The 16,320-nt window shown below is 39.0% G+C and overlaps 1 protein-coding gene across 8 annotated transcripts in view; it reads right to left on the reverse strand.

The window, feature by feature from the left end:
* The window catches only part of ralgapa1 (Ral GTPase activating protein catalytic subunit alpha 1), a 148,181-nt gene that overhangs the window by 10,425 nt on the left and 121,436 nt on the right, over positions 1-16,320 (reverse strand). For 5 of the 8 annotated variants that reach the window (XM_057860334.1, XM_057860335.1, XM_057860337.1 and 2 more), the window contains 2 exons: positions 6,873-6,997; positions 2,513-2,621 (listed from right to left, as the gene is read on the reverse strand). In XM_057860334.1, the coding sequence (XP_057716317.1) occupies positions 2,513-2,621; positions 6,873-6,997 (234 nt within the window). Of the gene's footprint in view, positions 1-2,512; positions 2,622-4,773; positions 4,806-6,872; positions 6,998-16,320 lie in introns of all 8 variants that reach the window. The other 3 variants (XM_057860336.1, XM_057860341.1, XM_057860338.1) reach the window with 2 other exon arrangements.

Genomic DNA, 16,320 nt, shown 5'->3' on the forward strand with positions numbered 1-16,320 from the left:
ATAAAACAGTGAAAAGGTTAAATCACACTTGTGTGTGTGTGTGTGTGTGTGTGTGTGTGTGTGTGGGTGTAATGCTGAGAGTCTGCCTGTTGCTATATGATTTTGGTCATAATCTGCAAGCGAACAGGAACAGAACAGCATCCTGAGTGACTTTGTGTTTTATGGAGCTGCTGTGTTATTGTCCATGGACTTCGATTCGTGAAATTCAAAAGTGGGGATTTTGAGAAAGCTAAGTCATAATAGTCATGAATAAAATAGTTATGAAAGCCCACCACATGCCGTCACCCCCTCCCAGATTTTTTTTTCTCCTTTGATTTTTAAAATGGTTGATTTTCAAATTCTATTTTTTATTTTTTAAAACTACAGTGCCTTGCAAAAGTATTCGGCCCCCTTGAATCTTGCAACCTTTCGCCACATTTCAGGCTTCAGACATAAAGATATGAAATTTAATTTTTTTGTCAAGAATCAACAACAAGTGGGACACAATCGTGAAGTGGAACAACATTTATTGGATAATTTAAACTTTTTTAACAAATAAAAAACTGAAAAGTGGGGCATGCAATATTATTCGGCCCCTTTACTTTCAGTGCAGCAAACTCACTCCAGAAGTTCAGTGAGGATCTCTGAATGATCCAATGTTGTCCTAAATGACCGATGATGATAAATAGAATCCACCTGTGTGTAATCAAGTCTCCGTATAAATGCAACTGCTCTGTGATAGTCTCAGGGTTCTGTTTAAAGTGCAGAAAGCATTATGAAAACCAAGGAATACACCAGGCAGGTCTGAGATACTGTTGTGGAGAAGTTTAAAGCCGGATTTGGATACAAAAAGATTTCCCAAGCTTTAAACATCTCAAGGAGCACTGTGCAAGCCATCATATTGAAATGGAAGGAGCATCAGACCACTGCAAATCTACCAAGACCCGGCCGTCCTTCCAAACTTTCTTCTCAAACAAGGAGAAAACTGATCAGAGATGCAGCCAAGAGGCCCATGATCACTCTGGATGAACTGCAGAGATCTACAGCTGAGGTGGGAGAGTCTGTCCATAGGACAACAATCAGTCGTACACTGCACAAATCTGGCCTTTATGGAAGAGTGGCAAGAAGAAAGCCATTTCTCAAAGATATCCATAAAAAGTCTCGTTTAAAGTTTGCCACAAGCCACCTGGGAGACACACCAAACATGTGGAAGAAGGTGCTCTGGTCAGATGAAACCAAAATTGAACTTTTTGGCCACAATGCAAAACGATATGTTTGGCGTAAAAGCAACACAGCTCATCACCCTGAACACACCATCCCCACTGTCAAACGTGGTGGTGGCAGCATCATGGTTTGGGCCTGCTTTTCTTCAGCAGGGACAGGGAAGATGGTTAAAATTGACGGGAAGATGGATGCAGCCAAATACAGGAACATTCTGGAAGAAAACCTGTTGGTATCTGCACAAGACCTGAGACTGGGACGGAGATTTATCTTCCAACAGGACAATGATCCAAAACAAAGCCAAATCAACAATGGAATGGTTCAAAAATAAACGTATCCAGGTGTTAGAATGGCCAAGTCAAAGTCCAGACCTGAATCCAATCGAGAATCTGTGGAAAGAGCTGAAGACTGCTGTTCACAAACACTCTCCATCCAACCTCACTGAGCTCGAGCTGTTTTGCAAGGAAGAATGGGCAAGAATGTCAGTCTCTCGATGTGCAAAACTGATAGAAACATACCCCAAGCGACTTGCAGCTGTAATTGGAGCAAAAGGTGGCGCTACAAAGTATTAACGCAAGGGGGCCGAATAATATTGCACGCCCCACTTTTCAGTTTTTTATTTGTTAAAAAAGTTTAAATTATCCAATAAATGTTGTTCCACTTCACGATTGTGTCCCACTTGTTGTTGATTCTTGACAAAAAATTAAAATTTTATATCTTTATGTTTGAAGCCTGAAATGTGGCGAAAGGTTGCAAGGTTCAAGGGGGCCGAATACTTTTGCAAGGCACTGTATATATACAGTAAAATCAAATGGAAAATACAGCTAAAAATGGGGAAAATCCTAAAGGAAAAAAAAAAAAAAAAAAAAAAAAAAAAAAAAAAAAATCCCCAAAATAATCAAGCAATTAAAATACAGAAAAAGAAAATATATAAAGAAAACGTTTAAAAAATGTAAAAGAAACCTATTAACATTCCTCCTTATTTGATTTTCATGTTTTCCCCTCAAAATATTCTTTATTTTTTTATTAAATATATATTTGATTTTTTTACATTTTCTATTTATTTTTATTATCTTAAAAAAATAATGAATTAGTTTTTTCCATTTTGTTGTTGTTGTATTTACATTAAATTTTTAGTATTGTATTATTATTTAATGTATTACTATGCATTTTTTATGTATATTTGTTAAATGTAAACACAGACATCAAGGGTTTAAACATGGAATACCACACTTCATAATAGGGATACTCACTAGTGGTTTTGCCATACAGCATTTCTACTTTTAACAACATATCTGTATTTCTGTAATACCATTCACAGCTGGCATGAAGGACTTTCTGCTTCAAACCTTTGCCTTTCACCCTGAGTCTAAAACTATCCAGCGGTTTAGGCACCAATAGACACATAACACTGTGCTCATCTTAGGAGGAGGATGGAGTCATGCAGGGAGAGGAAGAACATCAGAAGGTTGGAGAAAGGTAAAACAACGGTGGGCAAACAGAAGGGAAAAAAATTAAAGGAAAACAAAAAGTGTAAAGATTATTTTGAAATTTTGAGAGGAACCGAGAAAGAAGAGGACAAAGGGAAAAAGTAAGACAGTGAACAGCAAGCGAGGAAGGGAAGGATATGAATGAATGGAAAGTGAAAAAGGTGAAGGGGGAAAGTGTGAGATGAAAGAACAAATTAAAACAAGAAATAATCAGGACAAGAATAAAAGAGAAATGGACAGAAAATGGAAGGACGCTGAAATGTTATGTATAACAAATGATTAGGACAGGACATGAAAAAAATATCTGGGACCTTACTATTCTGAAATTGCATGTACATGGCGGAAAACACAGACGAGGCTGAAAAAGCAGTTTCTGCTCTTGCACTCCTCTTTCGAAGAAACCGCTATATTTTAAGCCAAAAGAACTGTTGTGTTTGATAGAGAAATATGTCTATATGCTGCCATAGCAGATTCAAGCCGCATTAAGACCCCAAACTATTTTTAATTTGTCGGTTTTACCCGTTTACAGACGTCACGCAACCGCTTTTGTTTCAACCCAGCCATAAAATGAAGGTAATTAATTATATTTATCATTCAAAATGTCTGTCATTTTTAGCTTAGAATCATTAATTGATGTCTAATATTTCACTCGCATATTTTGAACTTTTACACAAATGACGTCACAAAGTAAAAAATGGTGTCTGTAAAAAAGTAACGGATATCTACCTCATAACTATTGCTTAATTGTATTTTTTTTTTGTTTTGTTACTGTCACATTTTCTCCGATATGTTAGACGATAATCGATCCAAACAAAGAAAAATTGGGGGAAAAAAAAACGTTTAAAAGGGTAAATATATGAAAAAGAAAATCTCGACCACTCCTCGATGTCTGTGAGTTCTGTATCGCGACCCTCTTAATATTACCATGTTTCACCCATAAAATCCCCAAAAAATCCAGCTGTGGCCATTCACAGCTGTGTCTTGACAATCGGTGATACATGCTACATGGAGTTTTTGGATCGAAACAAGTACTCGATAATATTTCGTTAAAGTCATGCCGTCTGTAATTCTGCTCTCCCATGCTCTCACCTCCAGATAGTTTTGCTGTCTAAAAATTTTTTTAAATGCCCTCCTTTTCAAAAATTTTCTTCCCCCAGAAAATTGAGATTTTAAGCTTTCCAATGATGTATGACATATGCATGGCCAAATTGGGGGTCTCAAAGCGGAACATTAAGTCACCTGAGTGTTTTCCGGCATACATAATATCGAACTTCATTTAGATTTGAACATGTGACCTGCTAATCATCTGCTGTATTTAAATGTAATTTAGCTTCATTAGATGACGATTATAGAAATTAAACACACTGTAAAGTCAACATGTCCGTCTCCCTCCAAACATAAAGCTTTCTAATATCTTTGGATTATCTCCGGGAAGGCAAATTGTTGACAGGATTCGTCTAGTCTCCCTATATGTACTTATGTTGTGGCTCTTAAGAACCATAAACATGTTTTACTGTATGTGTGTGTGGCAACACATCCAAACCAGAAGGAAAGGCACAGACATGAGGTTAGAGTCAGAGTACCAAAAAATCAGTCAGATCACATGTCAAAGGAACAAAAAGGAATTTCAAGTGTTAGTGGTCAGCTTGAAGGATAAAAATTTCTCATCGCTCACGTTTAAAGTGAAGGATATGCCACATTCATTTGTAATGTAGTTTGATAATGTAAAAAACAGTCATTAAAACTAACCATAATGAATCAAAATTTTCAGATTTTTTTTTTTAAATCAGTGAGTGTGAAAATGTCAGATAAATTGACCATTCTGAACAAGGCTCAGAAAGAATGAAGTAGTAAGATTTTTAATCATGGTAAACTACTTTGTACCAAACTGCTGAAACTTTTGAAAATGACATTTCCTTCTGGGAAAAACATCACAGAATCCCAGAAACACATGCAGACCTGCAAGGGTAGGAAAGACAGAAAAAGGCTTAGTGAAGGTACGGGGGGGAAAAAAAGCACAATTGAGGCTTGACTGTGGAAAAAAAAAAGAGCCAAGCAGACTTGTTCATCTTACTGATCTTACCTTTTAGCTATAGGCAAGTGACACAATACGATCTAAAGAACAAAGGAGGGGGGAGAAAAAGACAACAAAGAAAAAGAACCAAACAAAAAGGGATAACAAAGGCAGATGAGAATAAAGAGAAATCAAAGGAGAAGAAAACAAAAAGAACGAGAAGCACGTTTGATCACTGCGTTGTTATAAAAGGTGCGTTAAAGAGGTAGACTTATTTCAGAGCACAGGATGGCTATCAAATTGGAAGGGAAAAAAAAATAAAAAAAAAATTAATCTGTCCAGAAATAATGATTCGCGTAATCAAAAATGTCAGCCTGTGTTCTGAAGCATTAAGTGTTCGGGGCTGAACAACAAGCAGAGTATGATTTCTCTTCAGGGTGTACGCACGCTCGGCAAATCGTACTGTGTTAACAACCGTAGTTACCCAAATATACCGTACCTGAAATTTACCTGTAAAATCTAGGGAAAATTCTTGTACTCTTGTAGTCTCATGTCTCAAACTTTTATAAAGTAAGGGGTTGTAGCAAGTTTTAACATAATTCAGCTGCGGAACTAATGTTGGCAAGTTATGTAGTTCCCGGGGGGAACCGCAGCATGCAAGGTGTACGTTGTTACTTTGTAAGTTTCAATGTCAAAAAAACAACGTGGCTTGGCTCCCTGGTTCGACACTCCTCCTCAGATTCAAGGCCGGCCCAGCCTATACGCATACAATGCAGCTGCTTATGGCCACCACTAGGGGGGCCCCAATCTGGCAACCTCATTTTATACGTTGTTAATAGAGCATCGTGAATAATGTGGCACGCATTGCTGTTTACCTATGCAAATATCCATTTTCTTGTCATTACAATCTGGCAACCTGGGGAGTGATGTTGAACCTGCTTTGCGATGATTGGTGCTCAAACTTGCTAGGAAGATGCACGAATATCTCGAGAATTTATCCTTCTGGAGCAGAGAAACGGAAGAATTTCAATATACTGGACTGTCTCAGGAAATTAGAATACACAATATTCTAATTTTTTGAGACAGTCCTGTGTATATATACAGGACTGTCTCAGGAAATTAGAATACACAATATTCTAATTTCCTGACTGTCTCAGGAAATTAAAGTTAAAACGCGTGTCGTTTTGAACAGACGTTTGAACACCGACTCCGGCGTCGTAAAGTCAAAGTTGCTTAAGTCGAGTACGTCGTAACAGATGGACTACCTGTATGTATATTCTCGGGATGTATAAGTATTGATCCTGAGAGCCCTTTTTTTTTTTTTTAAATTAAGGCTTAATTATGGAATTATAGTTAGGAGTCTGTGCGGTATCACAATTTGTCTAATGAGAGTACATCCCACCCCAATGCGTGGCTTATACCAATTAGCCTGCTTGTCGTTCAGCCTCAAAGTTAATATTATTATTATCATAAGACAACAGCTGGTGAGATGAGCAAGTATGACAGCACCAACAAAATTACACACACTTGTGAATAACACAACAGAAACAAAATTCCAATATGCCAAAATATATAGTACATCTGGAAAGTACCGTAATCAGTGGTTCATTATGTTCACATTTTGTTGTGATAAAGCTTCATCACAGAAAAAATAACTTATATTTTCCCTCAAAATTCTACGTAGTGTTTTTGGTGTGCAAGTGTATTAACTCTTCTACTGGCACTGACGATGACAGACGTCCAATCATGTGTCTCTTTTCATCTTTCTACTGTGAATTTAAATGATCACTAATGAATCACTAATGGATTGGACATCTTTCTCTGTCAGTGGCAGCCAAAGACTTAAAAATGTATAGAACATCAAATGTCCATAGGTATTCACAGCTTTTGCGCAACAATTTCTTTCCAGATGCACAGTATGCCATTAGTGATCATATCAGACATTACATTTCTTTGTAATATAACATTGTTATTAAAACATGTGTAGCTTTAAAGTGAAACGCAATTGTAAATAAATACACATTCACATAATTACATTATTTATGGGTAACCAACAGCACATTTTAAATGGCTGACTGAGGTCATAACAGAGGAATGAATCACTCCCTCATTCCTTAATATGAAAGTTGTGGTTAGAACCGAAGAGAGTGTCATTAGAACTGCAGTACCTGTGTCAGTCGGCAGATGAGTGCAGGGAGCTGGACTGTAGACGCGGGCAGCATAATCCTCAAAGGTGGTTGGTTCCTGATGGTGCTGCACAATAGTTTCCAAGTATCGTGCACGCTCCTCATAGCTGATTTTAAATGTCAAGGTAAAATGAAAACACAGAAGTATGTAATGAAAAAGCAAAACACTCAAAAATAGTAATAATAATTAAAAATAATAATTCAAAAAACCTACCGTACCGACTACCGTATTTTTCGGTCTATAAGTCGCACCAGCCATAAAATGCCCAACTATGAGGAAAAAAACATATAAGTCGCACCGGAGTACAAGTTGCATTTTGGGGAGAAATTTACTAGATAAAATCCAACACATAGAACTGATACCGTGCCCTCCATAATTATTGGCATCCATGGTTAAGATGTGTTTTTTAGCTTCTAATAATTATTTTTTTATTCAAATAATATGGGACCTTAATGGAAAAAAAGAAAAATCCAACCTTCAATACAAGTGCATTTATTCAGTGGGGAAAAAAATCCCACATAAAGAAATAATTATTTGACATCAAATAATGTGTGTCACAATTATTAGCACCCCTGGTGTTAATACTTTGTAAAACTTGCCAACAAAACAGCACCTAATCTTCTCCTATAATGTTTCACAAGCTTGATTTTGTGCCTGGTGAACCATTTCTGTGTAGATTTATTTGGCCATATGTTTAGGTTCATTGTCTTGCTGAAAGACCCAGTGACAACCCATCTTCAGCTTTCGGGCAGAGGGCGACAGATTTTATTTAAAATGTCCTGGTATTTCAAAGCATTCATGATGCCATGCACCCTAACAAGGGTCCCAGGGCCTTTGGAAGCGAAACAGCCCCACAGCATCACTGACCCACCCCCATACTTCACAGTGGGTATGAGGTGCTTTTCAGCATGCACATCTTTTGTGGCACGCCAGACCCACTTAGAGTGTTTGTTGCCAAAAAGCTCAATCTTGGTCTCATCTGACCAAAGCACATGGTCCCAGGCTTCAACTGGGACCGTGTGCTTTCTGGAAAAAAAGTTGGTTTTGATGCATTGTCTTGGAATAGCTATTAAATGTGAAAAGACATTCAGATAGGAGTGTGAAATTTGTAAAATGTAAAATTACATTAAACTGGTCATGTGCCGGTATGATATTCTGACAGTATGATAACCTTAAGCCAAAATCTCATGGTTTCACAGTATTGCAATTACAGCTCTAAAATGTGTTAGTTTGAGATATCTGGGTTTAAAGTGATCCTCTAACTTAAATACATATAGGCTCTAATAAACCTAAATTGTTCTCTTGTACTAAAATATGTTGTTAGAAACACATAAAATGTTAAATCAATGGCAATATTTTATAATATTTAGTCCATATTTTGACCGTTAGTTGGCGCCATGGTTTGTGGGCTCACAGTGATGACGTCATTGGTATCTTTCGTGTTCAACAATTGCTTATTGCTGCCTAAACTCGCGAAGTAAAATGCCACGATGTGCTGCTTTTGGATGCAATTTCCAGTCAAATGGAAACAAGGGGAGTGAAGTGAGTGGTCAAGGTGGAATTATTATTTTTACTGAATAAGTGTGGTTTAGTGGAAGCGTCTCCCCCTTTTTGGTCCCTGTATGCATGCATCCTACCCACCACGTGTTACAACTAGCGCCCGAACATTTTTCCTGGATCCTCAGTCAAGTAAGGGATCTGTCTATTTTCTGGATCAGACGGTCCCACCGCGTCTGCAATATTGGTTTCGGATCTGTCCATTTTTTTTGATTCGTCAGTCCCACAGCGGCTTTTCAGTTCAGTCTATTTTGTGGAATCGACGGCCTAATCGCGGCTGCGACATTACAATGGTATCGGTCTAATTCCTGGATCTTCGAGTGAGTAAAAAACGCAGATTTGGATTACTATTGCTATCTTTTTTTGTTGACTATTCTTCGTGGGAGTTTTCCCCAAATCATACTAAATAATTAAAGCACTATGGCACGCTACAGTGACTCTGACGTGGACCTTACAACAACGTTGGGAGTTTGTCAGGGAACACGTGTTTGCGTACTGCAGAGCTCCCGAGTGAAAAGTGGTCAAGGTGGAAATATTTTCCCCTTTTTGGTACTTTTATACACGTATCCTAGCTATCACCTGTTACAATGTACAAGACATGGATTACACAAAGTGTGCTCTTTGGCCTGTACTGTAAGCACACGACAGCTCTGGATGCTAACATTCTACATAATTATATTGGGATAAGTTTGAAAACGCAATATGCTTACCTTGAATATCTGCTAATAAAACCGGACAGCATACACTCTCGCTCCCAACCGGACTTCCCAACAGGACTCTCTCGCATCACCAGTTTTGCCCAGCTTTTGGCTTATCAGGTATTTGCTGCACGCATTTTTCCCTGAAGTTCGTCTTGTGAACGACCGACAGTGCTGTCCTGCTCTTCACTTTTCAGATGTGGTTCAAATAGGAAGGGTAGAACTAACGATATGTTGGGAAAGCTAACGAGTGACACGCTGGGATTTCCGCAACGGGACCAGTGACGTCACGCACTGCGACGTAACAAGAATGGCGACCTGTCACTTAAAATAATTTTACAAACTTTATTAAAACAAAAACATTAAGAGGGGTTTTAATATCAAATTATTATAACTCATACTAACATGTATCTTTTAAGAATTACTTGTCTTAAAAACAGAGGATCCCTTTAAAAAATTAAAAAAAAAAAAAAAAAAAAAAAACTTTCCATTGAACAAGATTTTTATTTTCAAAACATATTAGCGAATTGGACCATAACTATGTTTTTTAATTTTTTTTAAATCACAAAATATTCTAAATAAAATTCAAATAAATGCAGTCCTTCAGGGGAGCCTAAACCCACAGCCAAAGCTCAACATTATTACCATCAGAACAAAAATAATTGAATTATTTTCCATTAAAAGGCCGTGTGTATGACTCGTATCATGTTTACATTATACACACAATCTCTTTCTCTACACAGACAGTTGCCAGAGAGATAAAAACATGTTTTACCACCGCTAGGCACACTAAACATGCTGGACCTGATGAAAAAGAAAATCAGTCAGAAAACTGCAGCTAGTACAGAATGTGCTGCCAGAGTCCTTACAAACACAAGGAAATTGGACCCCACATTACACTGGTTTTGAAATTGTTACACTGGCTTCCACTGAGTCAAAGGACAGACTATAAAATACTACTGCTCGTCTACAAAACACTTAATGGCCTTGGACCAAAATACATGCTTGATTTGTGGATCACTATGAAAAATCTAGACCCCTCATCTGTAACCGGTCTCCTCTATGTTCCAAGAACAAGAACCAAGCAGGGTGAGGCAGCATTTAGCTGCATCAAAAACCTACACAAGAGAATCAAAAACACTTGCGTAACAAAACTTTTGAGTTTAAGTGCAAACACAAATAAAACTAGGCCTGCAAGCAGGACTGAACGGGCCCTCGCAATCTAGCGCAACTCGGACGTCACGCAACTCGGACTGTGTGCAGGTCAGGGTGGTGGCAGATCCTCCTCTCTTTTTGAAAATTTCAAGGGGGCGCCACTGAGCCATTTTGTTAAAATTTTTCGTAACGTTGCAAGATTATCGAACGTTATCCAAAGCCGCATGTATGTGCAAATTTTGGTGAGTTTTTATGCATATTCAAGCCTCCAAATGTAAACTCTTACTGTGAAGCCATGAAAATTTCACATTCGACCCAAAATACCCGATTTCCTGTTGGATTTGGAATATGGGTGCAAGAGACTTTTTGGAGCAGTTTTGCATAAGGTATGTACTCCCCAAATTTCCTTGCTCTATGTTGAAAAAACCCAATAGGAAAGGCCTTTTTTAAAACTTCTTTCTGTCGCCACTAGTTGGCACTGTAGAGTTGATGCAAATGACCCCTACAAGAACCTTCAGGGTATGACTCTCAACAAACACGGAAATTTTGGCGCAGATATGTTGCATATCTGCCGAGTTATGACTGTTCAAAGTTTTTGGCGAGACAAATTGTTGACGGTCATTTTCACTTCCAGTTTGGACCTCTCCGCTTCAACGAAACCTCAATATTTTTCATCAGGCACCTGAACACATGTCTTGAGGCTCCCCTGAAACAGGTTTGAGGTCAATAGATTTTTTTCCCTTGGAGGAGGAGCCTGTCTCGTAAAGAAGGACATTTCCTGTTCCCACTAGGGGGCGCCAGGCCTAATGGGTAATATTTCAATGCAGTCGTGTTCAGGCTGGGATATCTCATATACATGCTAGAAATGAAAAAGATTGAACGTTGTATCACGGAGTTTTTAATCATTTTCTGAATTTGGTATTTTGCCCAAAAATGGCCGACTTTTGGACCACGCCCAGGTCAGACCCTTGAGTGAAAACTCACCATTTTGAAAACTTAAGATCTCATATGTCTCCTGAATAGTCTGACCAATTTTGAAGACGATCCAACTATTTTCTTCAGCGACAAGGTCTCAAATGTAAATCGATAAAATTTCACATTTGATCCAAAATTTCCGGCTTCCTGTTGGGTTTGGAATATGGGTGCAAGAGACTTTTTGGAGCAGTTTTGCACAATGTATCGACTCGCCAAATTTCATCGTTCTACGTTGAAAAAACTTAATTGGAGAGGCCTTTTTGAAAATTTCAAGGGGGCGCCACTGAGCCATTTTGTAAAATTTTTTTGTAGATTATCAAAATTTACGCAAAGTTGCATGTATGTGCAAATTTTGGTGAGTTTTCGTGCATGTTCAGGCCTCCAAATGTAAACCCCAACTGTGAACCGATAAAAATTTCACATTTGATCCAAAATATCCGATTTCCTGTTGGATTTGGAATATGGGTGCAAGAGGCTTTTTTGAACAGTGAGGCATAAGGTATCTACTCCCCAAATTTCATTGCTCTACGTTGAAAAAACCCATAAGGAAAGGCCTTTTTTAAAACTTCTTTCTGTCGCCACTAGTTGGCACTGTAGGGTTGATGCAAATGACCCCTACAAGGCCCTTCAGGGTATGACTCTCAACAAGCACGGGAAGTTTGGCGCAGATATCTTGTATATCTGCCGCGTTATGACTGTTCAAAGTTTTTGGAGAGAAAAATTGTTGACAGTCATTTTCACTTTCCTGTTTGGACCCCTCCGCTTCAACGAAACTTCAATATTTTTCATCAGGCACCTGAAGACAGGTCTTAAGGTTTCCCTTATGCAGGTTTGAGGTAGATTGATTTTTTTCCCTTTAGAGGAGGAGTGTGTCCCGTAAAAAAGGGCATTTCCTGTTCCCACTAGGAGGCGCCAGGCACAAATGGTAAATTTTCAATCCAGTCCTGCTCAGGCTGGTATACCTCACACACATGCCAGATTTAAAATAGATTGAACGTTGTATGAGGGAGTTATCAGTCATTTTCCGAATTCGGTGTTTTGGCGAAAAAATGGAAGAATTTGGCGCCCCGCCCAGGTCAGGCCCGTGAATGAAAACACACCATTTTTATAACTTAAGATTTCATATGCCTCATGAACAGTCTCACCAATTTTGAGAATGATCAAACTAATTCCCTAGGTGCCAAGGTGTAAAATGTGCACACTGTAAATCGATAAAAAGTTCACATTCAATCCAAAATACCCGATTTCCTGTAGGATTTGGAATGTGTGTGCAAGAGACTTTTTGGAGCAGTTTTGCACAAAGTTTTGACTCTCCAAATTTCATCACTCTATGTTAGAAAAACCTAAATGGAGAGGCCTTTTTGAAAATTTCAAGGGGGCGCCACTGAGCCATTTTGTTAAATTGTTTCGTAACGTTGCAAGATTATCGAACGTTATCCAAAGCCGCATGTATGTGCAAATTTTGGTGAGTTTTTATGCATATTCAAGCCTCCAAATGTAAACTCTTACTGTGAACCCATGAAAATTTCACATTCGATCCAAAATACCCGATTTCCTGTTGGATTTGGAATATGGGTGCAAGAGACTTTTTGGAGCAGTTTTGCATAAGGTATCTACTCCCCAAATTTCCTTGCTCTATGTTGAAAAAACCCAATAGGAAAGGCCTTTTTTAAAACTTCTTTCTGTCGCCACTAGTTGGCACTGTAGAGTTGATGCAAATGACCCCTACAAGAACCTTCAGGGTATGACTCTCAACAAACACGGAAAGTTTGGCGCAGATATGTTGCATATCTGCCGAGTTATGACTGTTCAAAATTTTTGGCGAGACAAATTGTTGACGGTCATTTTCACTTCCAGTTTGGACCTCTCCGCTTCAACGAAACCTCAATATTTTTCATCAGGGACCTGAACACATGTCTTGAGGCTCCCCTGAAACAGGTTTGAGGTCAATAGATTTTTTTCCCTTGGAGGAGGATCCTCTCTCGTAAAGAATGCCATTTCCTGTTCCCACTAGGGGGCGCCAGGCCTAATGAGTAATATTTCAATGCAGTCGTGTTCAGGCTGGGATATCTCATATACATGCTAGAAATGAAAAAGATTGAACGTTGTATCACGGAGTTTTTAATCATTTTCTGAATTTGGTATTTTGCCTAAAAATGGCCGACTTTGGGACTACGCCCAGGCCAGACCCTTGGATGAAAACTCACCATTTTGAAAACTTAAGATCTCATATGTCTCCTGAATAGTCTGACCAATTTTGAAGACGATCCAACTATTTTCTTCAGCGACAAGGTCTCAAATGTAAATCGATAAAATTTCGCATTTGATCCAAAATTTCCGACTTCCTGTTGGATTTGGAATGTAGGTGCAAGAGACTTTTTGGAGCAGTTTTACACAATGTATCGACTCACCAAATTTCATCATTCTACGTTGAAAAAACCTAATAGGACAGGCCTTTTTGAAAATTTCAAGGGGGCGCCACTGAGCCTTTTTGTTAATTTTTTTCAAAGATTATCCAAATTTACGCAAAGTTGAACATATGTGCACGTTTTGGTGAGTTTTCGTTTATGTTCAAGCCTCCAAATGTGAACTCAAACTGTGAGCCGAAAAAATTTCAGATTCGATCCAAAATAACCGATTTCCTGTTGGATTTGGAATATGGGTGCAAGAGGCTTTTTTGAGCAGTTAGGCATAAGGTATCTACTCCCCAAATTTCATTGCTCTACGTTGAAAACCTGAGAGGAGAGGCCTTTTTGAAAATTTTAAGGGTCAAGGGGGCGCCACTGAGCCATTTTTTGACATTTTTTCAAAACGACGCAAGATTATCGAAATTTACGCGAATCTGCACGTATGTGCAAATTTTGGTGACTTTTCGTGCATGTTCAGGCCTCCAAATTGGCCATTTTCATTTGCCATGAAAAAAGAAGAATAATAATAACTAGGCCTGCAAGCAGGACTGAACGGGCCCTCGCAATCTAGCGCAACTCGGACGTCACGCAACTCGGACTGTGTGCAGGTCAGGGTGGTGGCAGATCCTCCTCTGTAATCATCTCATTAGAACCTAACATGCACGAAAGTCGCCTATTTACATTACCACACCCAAGAGATAAAAAACCCTATTGGAGAGAGTACTACAAAAAAGGAGCAACTACTGAGCTGTGCAGCCAAGCCCTTATTCAAAACCAAATTAATCTTCTAACTGGGCCTATTCGACCAAGTGTGCCAAATAGTGTGGCTCTATAAGCTGCCTGAGTCTCTGAAAAAAAATATTTCCTTTAAATGGCGAACAAAGGGTCGTCACGGCAACAGACAGAGACACGTGGACATGGGCCGTAAATAAGTATTTTAATAGGTCTTGAAACTACAATGACCAACCTGAAAAGAACTGGACATGTATTGGAAAAACGAGTGACTTTCTATTGCCACTAGTTGGCGCTGTAGGGTTGATGCAAATGACCCCTACAACGCCCTTCAGGGTATGACTCTCAACAAGCACGGGAAGTTTGGCGCAGATATGTTGTATATCTGCCGAGTTATGACTGTTCAAAGTTTTTGGAGAGAAAAATTGTTGACAGTCATTTTCACTTTCCTGTTTGGATCCCTCCGCTTCAACGAAACTTCAATATTTTTCATCAGGCACCTGAAGACAGGTCTTAAGGCTTCCCTTTTGCAGGTTTGAGGTAGATTGATTTTTTCCCTTTAGAGGAGGAGTGTGTCCCGTAAAAAAGGGCATTTCCTGTTCCCACTAGGAGGCGCCAGGCACAAATGGTAAATTTTCAATCCAGTCCTGCTCAGGCTAGTATACCTCACACACATGCCAGATTTAAAATAGATTGAACGTTGTATGAGGGAGTTATCAGTCATTTTCCGAATTCGGTGTTTTGGCGAAAAAATGGCCGACTTTGGCACCCCGCCCAGGTCAGGCCCGTGAATGAAAACACACCATTTTGATAAATTAAGATTTCATATGCCTCATGAACAGGCTCGCCAATTTTGAGAATGATCAAACTAATTCCCTAGGTGCCAAGGTGTAAAATGTGCACACTGTAAATCGATAAAAATTTCACATTCAATCAAAAATACCCGATTTCCTGTTGGGTTTGGAATATGCATGCAAGAGACTTTTTGGAGCAGTTTTGTACAAGGTATTGACTCTCCGAATTTCATCCCTCTACGTTGAAAAAACCTAAATGGAGAGGCCTTTTTGAAAATTTCAAGGGGGCGCCAGTGAGCCATTTTGTTACATTTTTTTGTAACATTGCAAGATTATCGAACGTTATCCAAAGCCGCATGTATGTGCAAATTTTGGTGAGTTTTTATGCATATTCAAGCCTCCAAATGTAAACTCTTACTGTGAACCCATGAAAATTTCACATTCGATCCAAAATACCCGATTTCCTGTTGGATTTGGAATATGGGTGCAAGAGACTTTTTGGAGCAGTTTTGCATAAGGTATCTACTCCCCAAATTTCCTTGCTCTATGTTGAAAAAACCCAATAGGAAAGGCCTTTTTTAAAACTTCTTTCTGTCGCCACTAGTTGGCACTGTAGAGTTGATGCAAATGACCCCTACAAGAACCTTCAGGGTATGACTCTCAACAAACACGGAAAGTTTGGCGCAGATATGTTGCATATCTGCCGAGTTATGACTGTTCAAAGTTTTTGGCGAGACAAATTGTTGACGGTCATTTTCACTTCCGGTTTGGACCTCTCCGCTTCAACGAAACCTCAATATTTTTCATCAGGGACCTGAACACATGTCTTGAGGCTCCCCTGAAACAGGTTTGAGGTCAATAGATTTTTTTCCCTTGGAGGAGGAGCCTGTCTCGTAAAGAAGGCCATTTCCTGTTTCCACTAGGGGGCGCCAGGCCTAATGGGTAATATTTCAATGCAGTCGTGTTCAGGCTGGGATATCTCATATACATGCTAGAAATGAAAAAGATTGAACGTTGTATCACGGAGTTTTTAATCATTTTCTGAATTTGGTATTTTGCCCAAAAATGGCCGACTTTGGGACCACGCCCAGGTCAGACCCTTGAGTGAAA

The sequence above is a fragment of the Corythoichthys intestinalis genome, chromosome 15, assembly GCF_030265065.1.
Source record: "Corythoichthys intestinalis isolate RoL2023-P3 chromosome 15, ASM3026506v1, whole genome shotgun sequence".
NCBI classification, from domain to species: domain Eukaryota; kingdom Metazoa; phylum Chordata; class Actinopteri; order Syngnathiformes; family Syngnathidae; genus Corythoichthys; species Corythoichthys intestinalis.